An 18,404-nucleotide genomic window follows, 5' to 3' on the forward strand; every position below is an offset into this window, starting at 1 on the left:
AAAGTTCATTTATAAGACAAAGTAAAAGATATTTTGTGCTTGATAATTTCAACATTAAAAGTACTCCTCTATAGGTTTTAAGTGCATGATAAGAAATGAATACCACAATTTAGTATTTTGTTTCCTAATCTATGTTTTAATAATCATTCTCACTTAGTCTACTGGCTAAGTGGCACCACGTGGATACGACAGGTGCCTGCAAAGGAGGATGAGGCCAGCAGACAACCCACTTCCCCTCCCCCACCCCTGGCCACTAGCTCTGACATGATGTCTGCAATTTGAAGATAAGGAGTAAGACAGCTTTGATGACAGAGCCCAATTCTGTCAATTTATGTCATGAAAAAGAGCACTATTTTGAGACATTTTCAAAATGTCTCCTGGATCCCTTTGGTCACTAGATATGACATCTCTTCTTCCTTTAACTTTTTGGGTTTTTTTTTTTTTTGGCGGCTGTGGGATCTTTGTTCCCCAACCAGGGATTGAACCCATGCCCCCTGCAGCTTGGAGTGCTAACCACTGGATGGACAGAAGTCTCTGTTCTCCTTTTATCATATTCCTGCAGCCGTGCAGATGGCTCCCATAAAGAAGAAGTCTGACAGAAATCAAAAATCAACAGCTAGAGTGAACTGTACTTTAATTCACTGGCATTGTCAATCTATGAACAAGACAGGTATTATTTTGTTTTTTTTCCATGAAGGGAGATGGTTTCCAATCTGCTATAATATGTGCCCACAGCTTCACCTTGAACATGCAGCATTCAGGCTGTACTCAGGGTCTAGAAGGAAAAGAGAAAATCCAAGTTGCTAGTCCTTTTGTTTTCTTAAAAATCCAACACAAATAGGGGAAATAACTTCCTTACAACAAGCTGTATAATACGATTGCGGCTTCAGTTCACTTGGCTGGTGATAAACCTTGGCTCTCAGATGTAAAAAGTGTGGGTTCACCTGAGAGGCCCTAGCCAAAGAGGCACTTCCTTGCTAAATAAAGCCAAACACTCTCCCCACAGTTAAGAAACACTCTGTCTTTAGAAGACGTTGAGGCAGTGGGGACTCATTCCCTGTACAAGGTATAGACAGTGGTCACTGTGCTGTTTACTGGAGCCAAACCCTACTTCCTGGCCCCAAGGACATCGCAAGGTTGAGGGCAATCGAAGCAGGGTTTCGATCAGCCATGCTGCAGGCAGAAGTGGGGTGATTTTTCTCAGTTAGCTCACTGTTAAAACAAAAACAACCCAACCTAAAGGTCTCATTCCTCAGAATGATGAGATTAGACAGAGAGCCCCAACAGAAACAGGGCTCAATTCAAAACACTGCATCTCCAGACTTGTAATAAAATATTTACTAATTTAAAATGAAAATGAAGAATGCTTAGGGGAGACAGTTCCAATAAGTAAAACTGCTCATAACCACAAGCTGCCAAAGGATTAATATTTATCACATTTCCTGGCTACTGCTGAAAATTTTTTTTTAAAGCAAAACAAGAAAATTAAATCTGAAAAACATCCCTCTGGTAATTTGCCTCACTTTATCTTTGAAATAATAATGTCAAAAAAAGTGGTTTAGAGATCAAATCACTTTAGTAGTTTGAACTTATCAACTGTACGAAACTGTCTTACTTTGCAATGCCAACATCAGAGGTGAAATGAACCAAACTCTGAAAGCATAATAAATTTAGCAAAACAGTATTCACTGCAGGGTCTTGATGATTTTAATGCTTGATAAGAAATCAGGACCCTTGCCTGTACTGGCAGCCCTTATGCTTGAGAACACTAGCAGATGTGGGGAAAATAAACTCTTAAAGAAGAGTAATTTTTCAAGCTTCTGAAGTAGTTACATAACTCCAATAACAATTATAAAGTTGGGAGTTTATCCTCCAAATATTTGATTTTGTGTAGACAAATGAAACAGGTTTAATTAAAATAAGATGGTCGATGGCTCTTTACCTAAGCTTCGCTAAATGAACTAAAAATCAATGTGGCAATTACTTCTGCTTGTCAGGGCCTCCCAGTGACATTCTTTGATTAAACCATGGGACTTCTACAACCTGTGTGCCTCAAATTATCATCCCACTAACTCTAAACGTACCAACTGACCAAACATGGACAGCTATTTTTGAGAGCTGAAATTCGATTTTTTAAAGCTTTCTAAAAACTTACGGTGCAACTCTTTTTCTAAATGTATCAGTAACTTACAGATTATTCCTTTTTCACTTTCACAATTTTTATGGTGCTGCCAGAAGTCTTCATGGCGTTTGCTTTGAATTCAGTCTTCAGTGCATCTCTGACTGCTTTTGCACAGATCTGGGAGTATCGGATGTAGCTGGGAGGAAATGAGAGAGCAAGAAAGCTAATAATCAATGATCCAGCCAGACTGGTTGTGTGACTGTGCTTTTGTTTTCCTGCCTATACTTTTGGTTTCACTGTACATTATTGTAGAACTGAACTTTAAAATAAATGAATGACGCAAAAGGAATATATACAAAGAGAAATAAGACCAGAAAGAAATGTATCAAAGCCTTCATTGGTATTAGAATGGGAGATTTTTTATTTTTCTTTGCACTGTTTTCTCTTCAATACATATGAATTTGAACTAAAAGATGCATAGATTTATTAGAGGGAAAAACCCACAGCACAGTCCTAAATGTTAACAAAGGGTATAACATGACTGTACTTTTTCCCATTTGATTTCAACATTTTGTCTTTTATTATTCTTACAAGATAAAGCATACATAATTAAAAGAGGAAAAAAACACACCTATTTTGAATGAAAAGAGCTCTACTTCTGATTATTTAAAGGTTTTCCTCAGAATACTGGATTCTGATTCACAGGTATGCCATTGAAAATAACTTCCCAATCAAAGTTTCTAAGTTAAACTGAGAAGCCCTTAGAGAACATCATCAATTCGAGCAAAATATCTGACAGCCTGCTTCCTGTTTGCTACGTGGGACTCCCATCAACACCTTATTTTCCAGGAGATGTAAGCTCACTTTTAACACTCTTTGAAAACAGGAAGGGGAGTTTGCTGCTGACTATTTTCTCATATTTTCAGGTTTGTTTTTTGGGGGACCAGAGATAGGAGTTCAGATTCTTGCTTCCACTCCTAGGAATTGGTGACCTTTGCATCTTTTTGTCTAATTTGCTCACCTGTAAAAACAACAGCACAAAGCAGAAGGATAACAATATTTGTCCCACTGGTGGCTGGGAGGATGAAAGACCAAGTGAGGTGAGCAGGTCTGCCCCACCTATCACGTGGTAGGTGCTGCCTCTGAGGGGGACCATCATGCCTCCAATCCTACAGAACTCTACCTCGACCTTGAAAATCAGCAAACTCTTGGGTTGCCCAGTCATATACCCACAGGTCACCATTAGGAGGTGCTACTTAATCTAGTCAAGTAACAAGGTGTGTTAACCTGAGCCAGGTGAGCAGCTCAATCGGGTGTACGGGCAAAGAAACCAGGTGTGACACCTAGATCCACGGTTTCTCCATCTCACCAGAAGCCGTGGCCTCCAGTGTGTTCCATATTCTGGCTTCCCAGGAGCCACCACTCACCTGTGGCAGAGCTCTTTACACCTTATCAAGGGCTTTCACCCGTTTTACCAATAAACCTGACAACAGGAGTTAATTTTTAATGATGCTAGAAAGAAACAGCTACGGTGACCGTGGTTACACCCAGAGAACCCCTCCGCTCTCTCGAGCTCTGTTACTTCCAGAACCTCAACTGAGTCCAATTCAAAGGCCAAAGGCCGCGCGGGTGAAAAGCGCCGTCCTTGAGAAGACATGGCACTTGTCGAGGGCGCTCCTGGGAGCACGCAGGTGCTCGGTGACACTCGGCAGGTGCCGGCAGGTGCTCGGGCCCCGGCGGCCGTGACCCTGGCCCAGCGTCTGCAGGCCGCCATCTTGGGACCTCACTCGCCGTGCCGACCCCCATCCGCGAAGCGCCCGGCGTGACCTCCGACCCCGGGCCGCCCCGTACCTCCCCGTGCCCCAGAGGTCCGCCTTTCCCGAGGCCTGGCCCTACCTGAGTCCAGCCTGTCGCCAGTACGCCACCATGATGTCGCGAGAGGGGGCGCGTCGGGCCGAATCGCGAAGACCTGTCAATGTCGGCTCGGCGCGCGGCCCGGCTGCCGGAAGGTCAGGTCTGAGAAGCGGAAGGGGCGGGGCTCCGAGGCTGCCAGTCCCGCCCCGCCTTCCCGGACGGCCTCACCGCCTCGTCGCAGAATGCTCCCCGCGCCGTGAGCCAATAGGGGCGCGCGACCCGTGCCGCGGTTGCCAGTGCAGGTGTGCCTCGCGGGTTTCCGTAGTAGCCTTGCCGGGGCTAGAGGGGAGGCGTGACCGCCTGGCTCCGGTAGCGCGGGACTTTGAACTGCGTCGAGGCCCGTGTTCTGGGCGCGCCACCCCTTTCCCGCCCCGGGACCCGACGGCCGGGTCCGGACCTTGACGACGCGCCAGCACTACCGTCCCGAGTTAACAGTTAACCATGGCAAGCCGACCCTCGACAGTTCTGGGGTTTCAGGCCAGCCCAGGGTGGGTAACCAGACCAGGCAGCAGAGCCCGGCCAGGGGAGCAGACCGGACATCGGAGGAAGGGAGGGCCGAGGCGCTGCGCATCCAACCTAGAATCTAGATCTTGGGCGCTGAGCCGGCTCCAGCACGTGGCATTAGGCGAATTCTTACAAGGATAAAACACTTTTACTCCTTGCAGTTATTAGAAAGAAATTATAATCAGGAAAAACATCATAGTTAAAAGGAAGTTTTTATTAACAGGAAGTTTTTAAATTAAGATCCACCTTTAATATTAAAAAATATGCTACATAGTCTGAGAGCCTTAATTCTAACCCATGAAAACCAGTATTTCAGTCCTCTCAAATGCTTAACAGGTAAAAGCCATTAACTACCAGCTACTTTACTAAAAGTAACTACACTGGAAAATGAAAATTTATAGATTATTAGAATAAAAAAGTCAGGATAACATTGTTTAGAAATCTTTTTATCATTAGGCTATTCTGACACTTTCCAGAACAAGTATAATTTCCAGAAATTATACAGGGTAATTTATTAAATATCAATATTTAGCAATGTTTTGTTTAGTTGAAATGCTATTCTAATTGTAAAAAATGTTATAAAAATAATAAAAAACCTTATTGGCTTTAATGTGCTTTTACAAATGTCCTAAGAAGCCTCAAGCTAAACAGTATTTTAAGTAGAAAAACACTGATTTTTAAATTGGTATATGATTTTTGTGGTTTATATACCTATATTAACTGGTTTCTTTTGTAGGAAAACTGACTAGAAGTTTATACATTAAGTACTGTGAAATAAAGGCAAGAGCTCATCACCTTTTAATAACAGTACTCTGTACGCAACAATTCCAAGGATCATAGATATTCTTACTTAGTGGTTGATAATTAATTGCCTGTTACAAAATACACATATTGGACTGTTCATCCAAAGCAAGGATTTCCTATAAATAGCTGCAAAACAGCTCACAGGGTGCTTTAGGCCAATGTCTTTTTTTCCCACCCTATTATTTTTTTCTTCTCCACCACCCCCATCCCCCGCAGTGACACAGTGTTATTAAAAACATTAAGTCCCTGGGATTTATGCTTCAGATCAAGACATCATTTGAGTAATTTCAAATGATGTACAGCTCTTCATGTAACAAAGATGTTTTGTGGTCATAATTACTTCACAAAGTAATTATATTCAAATAACCTGACATATCATGCTTTAGCAATTACAGAACCGTGATTTTGACACATGGCAATTTAAGTTAAGCAAATGTGAAATGCTAAAAGATGTGAACAGCTGTTCTTCTGTTTAAGTTTAAGAGTGCTGCAAAATTCTGGTAATGACTTTATTTCTTCAGTTAACATAACCAGCCCACGATACAGCATACTAAATCATAAAGTACAAATCCAAGGAAGGTAATACCTTTACTAAGTTACAAAACTTTGGCAAATCAGTACAGTACCCTTTATAACACAATAAAATGTACTTTTGTTGGAGTCATTTATTACTTTCGTGATAATTTTTACTCCAAAAAATGCTGAGTATGAAATTAAAGCATTGTGATTTTTAATGGTGGTTTATAGCAAATTATTTCATACAATTAATGTCTTTTTAAAACGATAGTTCCTCCTTTAACAGTGAGTTCCCTCATGGAAGCTCTCCAAGTTTACTGCAGCAGGGCAGTCTTGCGTACGCAGAAGGGGCTCTGCTTGGTTCTGGGGTTGGTCCAAAGCCAGGTAAGAGTTCCAATGCATGAAAAGCTTTAAAATTCTACCTTAAGGAGGTTTCCTCAGCCAATACCAATTTCCAAGCATACTTTTCAAAAAGCTTAAAATTTTGCATAAATACTGGAATCCTCAAAATCAGTCATTTCAGACAATACTAATTTCAGCTGATCCCTTTTATTTAGAAACCCTGCACCTCTGTTTGATCAAGTCACATAGCTTTTCTTCAGCTTATTTAAAAAAAAAATTCTACCTAAAATAGAGTTGTATTTTTTAAATAACAAATAAATATACTGCCAGCTTGTAGAGACCTGGGGAACTGGGTGCCATCTATCAACTTCCATTATCATTTCTCCACAAATGCTGCTGCCGCCATTGGTGTCCGTATGCTTCCTCTTGCTGAAGCTGTCAGTTCCTCAATTTCAGCATTTAATTTATGTATTACCCACTCCATTGCTTCTCGGCCCTTAAAAAAAAAATCCAGTATGTTTACTAATAACCAAGTGAGGGCAAAGGCATGCATGAATAGCACATCAGGAAGTCACAATGGGTGGAACAAGCGTAACTAAACCTCACTAGGACAGTTTTTCTCTTTGTATTTTCTTCTTTAACGTTATTTACCAAATATCAAATGCTTTGAGAAACTGGCTTGATCTAAAACTGGTTTTTGTTTGCAAAAGATGTTCTAAAAAGAATCTACAATTAAATGATAGTCATGTTTTACTTTATGATTAGAATGGTCCCCCTTCTGATGGTGAGGTCAAACTCCATTTCTCTTTTTATGTCCATATTTTATACCAAAATGCTGTCCGAGGCTCTGGTCTAACTTGCTCTCCAACCCCTCTCTCGTGGGACTCTGTGTACTTCCCTGAGGGACAGAATGAGGAGCACTGACTGCTTCTGGCCTTGGGGCCTTTGCATGTGCAGCTGATCCACCTGGACCACTCCCTAGCAGACCCCTCACGGCCTACCCACCCCTCGCTCAGAACTCAGCAGCAACACCACTTACTCAGCACTCATGAAGCACTCTCGTACCTTTCTGTACTTTTCCTTTCCTAATGCCGTGTTGTATGATTAATGTCGCCTTCCTCTTAGTTCCACGAGGGCAGGCACCACGTTTGTTTTGCTCCCCGCTGTCTCCCCAGTCTAGCCTAGCACTCTGCCTGACATAGAGAAGGCATCTATGAATATCTTTTGACTGCTGAATGATATTACATGTTATAAAACAGTGCATTAGGCATCTCTTTCTCTAAACTTACTTTATTTTAAATCATACATTTTCAATGGGGCAAAAATTAGTTGGGGGGTAGTAGGGAAAAATCTCATTCTTTTAATATATAAAGCACAGACGCAGACCCATATATCTCTGAATCTGTAGACATAATGTTTGGCATTAAATAATTTCTCAGGGTGGGGATAGTTAGGAGAAAATATCTACAGTGGATCTGGGGGTGAAGGGAGATGATAATGAGAAACAGGCTGAGAATCTATGCTTTCAACAGTGACACACATCTTCACCTTCCCCTGCCCCCAAATGCTGGGCCCCCAGCCACAGATTTCCCATGATACCTCATTTACTCTTCATACCCAACCCTGTAAGGTGGGTAATTAATCTTCACTTCACAGATAGGAAACTGAGGTAGAGAAAGGCTCACTTAGTTAACTGCCCAAGATGAAAAGCTGGTCAGAGTTACAGGTGGAAATTACAGGTGGAATGTGAACTCAGACACACTAGACCCAGTAACAGCCCACATGGCGTCATGTTGCAGTGGCTCAGACAGCTCACAAGGACAGCTCTTCTAAGAAATGACCCAGGAAGAAGAGCAAGCGGGAGGGACTTCCCAGGTGACCCAGCGGTTAAGACTCTGTGCTTCCACTGCAGGGGACCTGGGGAACTAAGATCCCACAAGCCTGTACCCCACCCCCCCACGTTAAGTGAGAGCAGCCTTACTTACTTTATTAGCATTTGATGATATCGTACTTGCCATCAGCCCTTCAAGGTAACTGCCAAGACTGACTCCTTTCACAGTAATTATGGCTTCTTGAGTCAAAATAGTTCTAGAACAAAACACATTCGCACAGCTTCAGGATGACCTAATTTTCATTTTTCATACTTAAGAAAAATAAAAATATATTGTAAAATAAGCTTGTTAAAATACTTTTCACTTACTTTTCTGGGTCTTGAGGATGTGGTTTGTATATAAGTCTCTCATCTACTGAAACCATATTTGTAAATGAAATCTACAGAATTAAAAAAAGTCAAATAATGTCGGGAATCAAGATTAAAAACATTTCCTAAATTAACTCACAAACCAAAATCTTGCTGGGTAAATATGCAAAATAGCATATAAACCACTTTGATATTACTATGTAAATAGAACTTTTCAATATTCATTGCTTACTTTTTATTAAAAAAGTAATAAATTTGACAAAAGCACCATAATAGTAATAATACACAGTGATTCCAAATTCATTTTATTGAATGCTATCTCCTAGAAGTAACAGGCAGGCTCATTAGAGTACTGAGGCTGCAAACAGGCAGAGACGGTCCAGCATCTGAGTAGGAATTTCTTAGACCAGGCTGAAGAGTGTACGTCCACTTGTGTATCAACTACAAGAGGGAACGGAGGAGGGAGTGGCAACCCACTCCAGTATTCTTGCCTGGAGAATCCCATGGACAGAGGAGCCGGCAGGCTACGGTCCATGGGGTCGCAAGAGTTGGACACGACTTAGTGACTAAACCACCACCACCACCACCACAAAAGAAGAAAAAACTAAGCCAGGTAGTTACTTACATTTGTAGATTTAAGTTCCATTGTTTTCTCTACAGGATCCACTACAGAATGTTCTTGCACATATGTTTTGGTTCTTGCCGCACCAATAATCTAAGTAAAACATTTGGAATTAGTGATCAGAGGAGGATTTCTTAACTAGTGTTATCAATGTTTTATTTGTAGGTAAAGATGTGTTAGTATTTTGAACCAAAAATGTGTTTTCATAAAAAACACAAGGAATGAGACAAAGATCAGAAAGGAGGACCACTTAAGGGAGAAGATGAGACTCCTAGACACAAAAACCTTCCGCAGAGACAATTTAGCCACCAGCCAGCTGAAAACGTATGCAGGACAAGGCAGGATGCGGAAACTGCCAAGGTTGCCGTGGAGCGGTGAGCCTGACATTCGGGAAACATAGATGGAGAGAAAGGAGAGCTTCAGAGTGTCTGTCAGGGCTTCCCTGGTGCAGTCCAAGGGGGAGGATGCGGTGGCTCTGCTCTCCAGGCAGAAGACCAGCCACTTCACAATGAAGGTAACACAGCACATGCAGGGGCACTCTCACGCTGACCCCAAGCCCATCCCAACCCTGCTCACTTCTTTGTCCTCATCATCTAGTGCAGCAGTTAGAACAAAGGAAGCAGTTAGCACATTCCTGGTGAAAAACATGTACTTCCGTTTTCTGCATGGGCCCACCTTCTATGAAGAGGGTTTCTACAGATAACTTGGTCCACTTATACTAGGATTCTCTCCCATCATGATAGACTGGATCCCTAAAACCTGCTCCCTTGAAAGAGCACAGAATTACATTTTCCAATGTACAGGCAGAAGCACCAGATCTTGGAACAAACATGGCCACGGCAAACTGAGATTATGCCTCACTTAACGTCGCAGCACCAATGACCCCAGCAGCTGCCCACTAACCACCAGCACCAAATCCCAGCTGCCATAGCTCAAGCTGTTGGCAAGGTAGGAAAAGCAGAATAAAACTTTCAGATCACAGAGCATTAGCTGGCTTCCTTCAGAAGGTTTTATCAGGTGACTTCATGAAGACTGTAATAATATTTCTAATTCATTATACACTCATAACTCAAGTTTATTATAATACAATTTGAACTGATGCAAAAATGACATTCCAAATTGGCTCCCACCACCTATTTGAAATTATAATGTGATCTAGAAAACTTCTCTCCAGCAGTCACACTGCTTCAGGAACAAAGGCACACTTACAGACTTCACAATGGAAGGCAGTCCCCACTCTGTGCTGAGAAGTCTATGGCTGTGCAACTTTCCAGAGGGATCTATGTGTCTGTCCAGTACATCAACTCCAACCACACTCGGATTCATAGGATTTGGGTATTTCTGCATTGCAGCTGTTGTAACGGTTTCCCATGGATGGCTGCAGACACGAATCAAAAATCAAACCTTTAACAACATGCATATAAATTAAACCATTTATATAACTCATCAAATTATTCTTTACACTTAAAGTTTACTTAATTTACCTAGGGAAGATTATTTTCTGAAATGCTGACTGGAAGATGATTTCAGGGGACTCAGTCTACATTATGGACGTGTACAGATTTCAGTCTTTTTTTCAGTACACAGGCTATGTGTCACAGCTGATGCCTGCAAGGTTAAAATAACCTATAGAACACTCCAGTAGTTTCCTGAGTCATATTTTCCACTCACCAGTATCCTCTCACACATAAATTTTGTTTCTAAGAATCACTGATTCATATTAAACATGTACTTGCCTCTAATAATGTAATAAATAATTGTGACCCCTCCAGCCAATCTTTTTATTCTTTACTTTCCTCCAAGGAGTGGTTCTGACATCTGTTTTGAAAAGGTCACTCAATATACTGTTTTTTTTTTAAGATACTCCTAATGTGCCATTTTGGAGAAGGCAATGGCACCCCACTCCAGTACTCTTGCCTGGAAATCCCATGGATGGAGGAGCCTGTTGGGCTACAGTCCATGGGGTCGTTAAGAGTCGGACACGACTGAGCGACTTCACTTTCACTTTTCACTTTCATGCATTGGAGAAAGAACTGGCAACCCACTCCAGTGTTCTTGCCTGGAGAATCCCAGGGACGGGGGAGCCTGGTGGGCTGCTGTCTATGGGGTTGCACAGAGTCGGACACGACTGAAGCAACTTAGCAGCAGCAGCAGCAATGTGCCATTTTCTAATAGTCTCTCTTCATCAGCCTTTGCTTATGAAGGATTAAGATGGCAACAGCATCATGGAACTTGCAGCATCTTTATATTACTGGAAAAACACGTGTACTTGGGTGATTTACAACATAATGTGCATTTGTTCTCTTCACAGTTTACCTGAACAATATACAAAAGATACCCCTTTCAAGTGAGCCTCTGACTAATTACAATGAGCATTAAAAGTGACTGATTCTACATCTTCACTGAAAGAAAGACAAGATCTGGAGATGGTGTTTCAAACTTCACTTACTGATAAACGACACAGCACGGCTTTTTATTTTTCTAAAAGCAAAACAAGTAGGTACTAATCTATTTTAACTTTTCAGAGAACTAAGCCTAATAACTTTTTGTGGACAGAAGAAAAATCTCAACCCCACTCGCTTCGCAAAACCCTGGACAACCAAAACCTTTTTTTTTTTTTAATTTACTTTTAATTGAAGGATAATTGCTTTACAATATTGTGCTGGTTTCTGCCATACATCAGCCATAGGTATACCTGCAGATATATGAGAGAGGAGAGACCTGCTCCTCTCTCTTGAACCTCCCTCCCATTCCACCATTACTCTTAAAGCTTTCATTTTTGCTATACTATTCAGAAATGAATCCCATTGTATTTTTAATCTCAAGCCTTATTCAGCATTAAGTGCAGGTATACAAGCAAATCTATTTCACAAATCTAAACAATCCCCACAAAAAGAAGTGATAGGGGACAAGCACTCTGACTGTTACCAAGGCAACTAACTAAAATGAGAATCAGATGAGTGAGCCCATCCCTGTCTCCATCTAGTCAGAGACTCTGGATAGCTGGCTTCCTGGAACTTATTCTCTTCCTCACCTCCTCTAAAAAAAATTAGCAATTGCAAGATTTCAGGATGGTTGTATGTTATTTGTAATTCAGTACTTCTCTCCTCTCTGGGCCAACCTGAAAACACTGATGTTGACTTAGCTTTATAAAACACGTCTAGCTCAAAAATCACAAAGGATATATATGACAATAAACAATCTTCCAGAAATTCATTTTAACTGAATTAATGTAATCATGTGAAAAGACTTCACACTGCAAGACATTCAAAGATTGTGCCAAAGGGCAGTCAATAAGTGGAACTGGTGCTGGCCTGGTGAACTGTCCAATTGTTTCACCTATAAAATGTGGGAACACTGTTCACTGAGGCAGCAATGATGTCTTGATTATTTACCAAAGTGGAATCGATCCAAAGAACAGCGCCTGGTGCCTAGTGGGCTTTCATATTTGGTGTAAGAATCAATGAATGACTTCAACTAGATACCAACTACATGCTAGGCCTCAGAAGGAAGTCTGGCAACTCAAAGATGGGAAAGACACAGAAAGTCATCTAAGATGACTTAGATGTTGGTTAGTAACATCCTTAAGATGGGAAACATAGGAAAAGTGTAAAATTTGAGAGCGGAGATAAACAACTTCATTTTCAGGATGCTGAGTTTGAAAAGCCCGCAGAACACTGGAGCAGAGACACGCTGCTGAAACCTGAAAATAAGGATTTGAAGGTCAAGAGAGGCTGGAGCCCTAGGTACAGATTTGGCTGCTGGAAATGTGTATGTATCAGCTGGGACCTTGATCAAGAAGTCAGATTATCTGGGGAGAATCAGGGCTTCTCCCGGAACATACAGAGCATTTATGTGAGTATGTCTATGTTCTGGGAGCAGAGTCTCAGAGCCTTCATCAAATTTCAGAGAAGTCTGCAACAAGAGAAAAATTAAGAATCTCTGATGAAATGCAAGAAGGCCAATAGCAGAATTTCACTGAGCATTTACACTGAAGGGGAAAAAGAGAGGGAAACATTAAAGAAAAGGGCAGAATGAGTGAAGAGGAGGGGTGGGGAACAACCTAGGGAGAAGAGTGTTAAGGAAGAAAGTTATAAGACACAGTGGAAAGAACTTAAGCATTTAAACCCAGAAGAAAACTGCAAAGAAGAAACCACCCATGATCCTAATGGTTCAAACAGAGTAGAAGAATGTGACCTGGTTAAAGAATATTAAAAAGACTACAAATTTAGGGTCTCCCCCCTAAAAAATAGTAAACATTAGGGAGAAAAGAAACTTTCCCTCTGATTCTAACATTCTCTGCTTTCTAGGATCCAGCGAACTCCTGCATGTGTCTGATTTGATAAGAATGTAAACAGTCTACAACATGTTTTAACACTGCCTTCAGAAAAGTCGTTTTGTTTTTAAACCAAATGGTTACACTAAAACATACTACCAAAGCTATAAAAATTAAAACAGTGTGGCAACAATAGCAAGATCAGTCAAATAGGGCAGACAGCTCAGACATGGATTAAAATATAAATTACAGCAGTGTTTTAGGATGAAGGCAGCATTTCAAACCGGTGAGAGGAAAAATTATTAGTCAATAAACAGTGATGAGATAATCGATCAACAATTTGTTCAGGCAAAAACGATACAGGGGATTCAAGGCATGGTTCTTCTGCACAATGAATCATAGAAGCAGCAAATAATTTAATTCTCAACATCCAACTGGTTTAAGACCTTTTTCCTTAGTAAACATTTCCCCCTAACCAGGAGATGTTAATAAACATGGCCTCAGAGACATCTCAGTGCTGTCAGGCCCTGACAACACCGTCATCTTCCATGTCTCAGACGACGGAAATGGGTAACCCAAGGTCACACAGCTTGTCAGAGTCAGGGCTGTACCTTGGACTCCAATTCCAAGGCCATAAATTGCAATTCCTCAAGGCACGAAGCTGCTGGAAGAAGTTCCACTTCCTGGTCGCCTGAGCTCACCCTAAATTCACATTCCGAGGTTAAGAAACTCTACCTGAAGGTGGCGGGGCGACCAGAATCTCGACAGTCCACGCCTTTCTCCAGGATCCTCGGGCCTACGGGGCTGTCAAGGACCTCGTGTTCGGCGCCGCCCCTGCCACCCGAGGGGGCGTCCCCCAGAGGAAGGCCGCAAGGGCCCCATCCCCAGTCCCCTCCCGTCCGGCCGTGTCCCCTGGGAGCCCATTTCTGGGGTGTCCCCAGGGTCGTGACCTTGGACCCCACGCCCCGGGCTCCGAGGCGCTCGGGCCCAGCTCCCCACACTAGGCCCGACGCCCAGAAGCTTCCTGAAGTGCGCCGGAGCCTCGCCGCGACTCCGGGCCCAACCTACCCTCCTACCCCCAGTTGCCCCGTGACCCCCGCCGACCTGCTCCTACCCCCAAACTTACTCAAAGACGTGCTCCGAAGTCCAGATCTTCATGGTGTCGGCGGCCAGCACGGTGTCCGGGCGGCGTTAGGGCACAAATGAGGCAAAGAGGCCACTCTTGCCCCCGCCCCGCCCCTCAGCCGCCCAGCCGGCCATCCAGTGCGCACGCGCCGTCGGGCCCGACGCGAGGGACGTCCCGACGCGCTGCCCCACGCCCTATCCCGGCCCGGGTTTTGCCCCAGCCTTGCGCGCGGCGCAACGGAGCCCCGCCCCTTAGCGCCTGTCGCACCGCGCCGGCGCAGTTCGAGGGCCGCGCTCGGGGCCGCAGGCGCGGGCGTTGTACTGCGCAGGCGCGGCACAGGGCTTACGGCCCGCCCCCTCGAGGGCGTAGGCAGGAGCGCTGTCGTCAGGGCAGAGTTGGGCCCGGCCCAGCCGGTTCTTCGGCTCACAGGCAGGTCGCCTCACCTCTTCCCATCCCAGCCCGTGCTTGCCTGGGGTTCTGAGGCCTGTTGACTGGTTCAGTCCGGCCGCTTACGCCGACTGCGCCTGTGTGTTTGAGCAAATGTTCATGGTCACATATTAAGAGCTTCCTCCTATCTCCTATCCCATTTCACCTGCCTTCCGGAGATTTTGCCCCTGGGCGGGGAGCAGATACGCAAGGTAGACCCGGAGACGCTAACATCAGGCAGCACATTTAGTGTCCAGTGGAAGGAGGGTGTTAGGTTAGGAGATTAGGAAGCTCGAGTGCTCATGGAAGAGATGGAAAGCCTCCTGGCCCTGGCTTAAAGGATGGATCTCAGCTCAAGTGTCATCCCATTCCCCCGCCCAGAGAGCCCTTATACTTCATCGCCCTCCATCAGCTTGGCAGTTCCTCTAGCCTTAGATCCTCTGTTACATAGCCTGTTGTATTTTTCTTAGCACTTCTCAGTCTTTGAGATGATCGTTTGTTTAACTTCCACGCAAACATAAGCCCTTGAGGGCAAGGATCTTGCCTGTCTTGCTCAATAATGATTCTTGGTAAAGACTCAATGGTTATCTATTAAAAAATGAAAATTCTTTGTGGAATGAATGAATTACTGGAATCGTCTAGTTTACCTGTTTGGCTTCCACTAGACTGTGAGCTCCTAATGGGGAGGGCCTTGCCAGACTTGTCCAGCAATCCCACTGCACTTACATAATCATTGTTGTATAAATGATTGAGTAAGATGTGAGCTGGTGGGAAGGAATGCCATGCGGTTTCATCCATAGAGGAGCCTCCTTCAGTGGCTTGTCCTTTCTTCCTGGTCCCCACCACACTCCACAACCTGTACCCCTTAATAGAACAATTTGCCGTTTTAAATGATGGCTCTGTAGGAAATTTTTTACATCTAGTTTCTTAGAAGCTAGAAACACTGCCTCATTCTTGTTCTTAGCTCATTCGATTGCTGAAAACAAAAGTCAGGTTAATTTAGGAGTGAGGATAATTTTTTAAAATAGCCGAGGTCCTTTATATAAAGAAACAGAAAAATTACATTAGACAGGAAGGAAATAATATGGTTGGGTAGTTGCTAAGTGTAATTTGTGGTACCCAGGACTTTAAAAACAAAACCTACAGTACTTAGAGGGAAGTCTTGGTGAGGTAACACTTTATTGGCTGCTCAGAGTGCCTCAGCCTCCATTAAGATGCAAAGTTAATGTCGCTGGGTGTTTAAAATACTGGTTTGGGACCCATCAGCACAGAACAGTCTGTCTCTGCTATTCCTGGAGATCCCTGAAGCTGTTCACCATCCAGGATCCCTATTCTGTTTATTTTAGAGAAGGTTATTCTACCCCTTGAGTCGTGAAAATTAAATGATGCCTACCCTCCTATCCCTCTATCAGTCTATCGATTTTACTCACTAAAGCTGGAGTGATGGGGGTGGGAGTGCGAAAGGAAGACTAGAAGTCTAGGTCCAAGGGTCTCTTCTGTGTGGAAGTAACACTGCCTTGGACTTGGACTTGGAGAGCTGGACCTTTACATAGGTTATCTGCTGGAGACTCGCTCAGAAACACACAGAGGAAACCGACTCAATGGACATGATGAATTTGACCCAACTCTGGGAGACAGTGGACAGAGGAGCCTGGTGTGCTGCAGTCCATGGGGTCGCAAAGAGTTGGACACGTCACGATGACTGAACAACAAGAAAGCCTTGTGTCACTTACCGTGCCTCTCACAGAAACAGGGAAGTCATTAGTAGGTCATTAATTTGACTGGAGGTTCGGTAGGTGACTTGCTCTTATGGCACTTAATTACTGGAGTGACAATGCCCAGAGCCTCGTGCCCTTCCCTGTGCCCGGGGTGGGGTGGTGGATTCCTTCCAACCAGAAGCTTCACACCTGGCTGAGCCAAAACACAAGTCAGAAAATAGCTAGAAGATCAACAACAAGGTGCTTTTGTATAGCACAGGAACTATAGTCAACCTCTTATAATAAATTATAATGGAAAAAAAATCTGAAAAAGAATATAGGTACAGCTGAATCCCTGCTGTATGCCAGAAACTAACACAACATTGTAAATCAGTTATATTTCAATAATTTTTTTAAAAAGTAGAGGGCATTTAAAGCGGGGGTGCAGGGCTTAGGTGTTCAGAACAGTGGCCCGTGGTTGTGAAGATAGCTCTTCTTGTGAGATGGTGGGTGGAGCCTTGTCATCCTGGGCTCAGATCAGGGGCTGGGAAGTGAGGCAGCCGGCAGCCAGCCCCGGTGGCAGCAGAGCCCTCTTCGTTCTTTTGTAGGTAGGGCTCAGAGACAGACCTCGCAGGAAAAGTGGGTGGAGTCACGTGCCTCAACTTCAGCTGGGCACCAGCGCCTTTTATTCCCAGACTTCAGTCATTCTCATGCCATCTTCACAACGTGCCCTGTCTTCGTACCATCTGTTCCATTATTAAGTTTCTTATACCAGCATTCTTACAAATACACTTTAAATGAAACTTTATGTAACTACCATCACTAGAAAATTGTTTTCTTTTTTCTCCTGGTTTTCATGTAACACATAACTATTAAAGCCAAACAGTAAGTCTGTGGGCTCCCCACCATCTTTCACAGAGTCCAGGAGTGGGTGTGTCTCACATTGGGGTCAGTTTCCAAGCTGCTTTTTTATAAAAGATTTTTTTTTTGATGTGGACCTTGTTACAACATTGTTTCTGTTTTACATATTAGTTGTATGGCCCAGAGGCACATGGGATCTTAGCTCCCCAACCAGTGATCAAACCTACACCCCCTGTGCTGGATGGCGAAGTCCCCACTACTGGAAGGCAGGGAAGTCCCCCTAACTTCTTAACTGCTCTTCAACTCTCACCCGTTCTCTTCAAACTCCAAACTCACCTTGACCTCTGACCCTCTCAGCCGTGATGTCTGTCTCTGAATTTACTGAGAGCTTCTTCAACTTGTGTCCCCTCCTCTTGAAAATGTCTTGTCATCTCATTGCATACGTGCTGTGCTAAGTCCCTTCAGTCGTGTCTGACTCTTTGTGACGCATGGACTGTAGCCTGCCAGGCTCCTCTGGTTATGGCATTTTCCAGGCAAGAGTACTGGATTGGATTGCCATGCCTTCCTCCAGGGGATCTTCCTGACCCAGAGACTGAACCTGCATCTCTATGTATCTCCTGCATTGGCAGGCAGGTTCTTTAGCACTAGCACCATGATAATCTCATTAATACTCTTAATTTCTCTGCATTCAGACATTTTCTTCCCAACCTTTTGCCTGTGCTCCTTTCATTTTTTTATTCAATGAATAACCACAGGTCACCTATTCTAGGTCCTCCCCACACTCATGGAGCTGATGCTACAGCAGCGGTTCATGGTCAGCGGTGATTTTCTCCAGGAGACACGTAACAATGTCTGGAGACCTTTTTGGTTGTTACAGTGAGGGAGGGGGGTGCTCCTGGCATCTGGGATGCTGCTAACACCCTGCAGGACACAGGACAGAGACAGCACCACCCTCCCCAAGTCTAAAAAGTGCCAGTGTAAGTGTCAGTAGTGT

The 18,404-nt window shown here is 43.7% G+C and overlaps 2 protein-coding genes across 4 annotated transcripts; both read right to left on the reverse strand.

The window, feature by feature from the left end:
• Positions 1-617: 617 nt before the first annotated feature.
• Positions 618-4,303, reverse strand: ATP5F1E (ATP synthase F1 subunit epsilon). Its single transcript, XM_027559043.1, has 3 exons — positions 4,019-4,303; positions 2,192-2,318; positions 618-775 (listed from the first exon to the last, which is right to left on the reverse strand). Exons 1-2 carry the CDS (start codon positions 4,048-4,050, stop codon positions 2,195-2,197), a joined length of 156 nt encoding a protein of 51 aa, XP_027414844.1. The 5' UTR covers positions 4,051-4,303; the 3' UTR covers positions 618-775; positions 2,192-2,194.
• A 430-nt stretch (positions 4,304-4,733) lies between these two features.
• On the reverse strand, positions 4,734-14,663 carry PRELID3B (PRELI domain containing 3B). Of its 3 annotated transcripts, XR_003514058.1 has the most exons (7): positions 14,427-14,630; positions 10,234-10,402; positions 9,028-9,117; positions 8,403-8,473; positions 8,188-8,290; positions 7,268-7,395; positions 4,734-6,698 (listed from the first exon to the last, which is right to left on the reverse strand). XR_003514058.1 is itself a non-coding variant. In XM_027559041.1 (6 exons), exons 1-6 carry the CDS (start codon positions 14,456-14,458, stop codon positions 6,579-6,581), a joined length of 585 nt encoding a protein of 194 aa, XP_027414842.1. In that variant the 5' UTR covers positions 14,459-14,663; the 3' UTR covers positions 4,734-6,578. The 3 variants fall into 3 exon arrangements, 2 of the variants coding, with proteins under 2 accessions (XP_027414842.1, XP_027414843.1); XM_027559041.1 differs by lacking the exon at positions 7,268-7,395 and having other exon boundaries at positions 14,427-14,663; XM_027559042.1 differs by lacking the exons at positions 7,268-7,395; positions 14,427-14,630 and adding an exon at positions 14,036-14,126.
• Between the last annotated feature and the right edge of the window lie 3,741 nt (positions 14,664-18,404).

Source organism: Bos indicus x Bos taurus, chromosome 13, assembly GCF_003369695.1.
Source record: "Bos indicus x Bos taurus breed Angus x Brahman F1 hybrid chromosome 13, Bos_hybrid_MaternalHap_v2.0, whole genome shotgun sequence".
Taxonomy (NCBI): domain Eukaryota; kingdom Metazoa; phylum Chordata; class Mammalia; order Artiodactyla; family Bovidae; genus Bos; species Bos indicus x Bos taurus.

Coding starts and splice junctions, on each gene's coding strand:
- ATP5F1E (XM_027559043.1), bottom strand. CDS start 4,050: ATGGTGGCGTACTGGCGACAGGCTGGACTCAG. Junction 2,319..4,018: donor TGGCGACAGGCTGGACTCAG/GTAGGGCCAGGC, acceptor ATTTCCTCCCAG/CTACATCCGATACTCCCAGA.
- PRELID3B (XM_027559041.1), bottom strand. CDS start 14,458: ATGAAGATCTGGACTTCGGAGCACGTCTTTGA. Junction 8,291..8,402: donor CATCCTCAAGACCCAGAAAA/GTAAGTGAAAAG, acceptor GTTTTGTTCTAG/AACTATTTTGACTCAAGAAG. Junction 6,699..8,187: donor TATCATCAAATGCTAATAAA/GTAAGTAAGGCT, acceptor TTTTTTTTTAAG/GGCCGAGAAGCAATGGAGTG.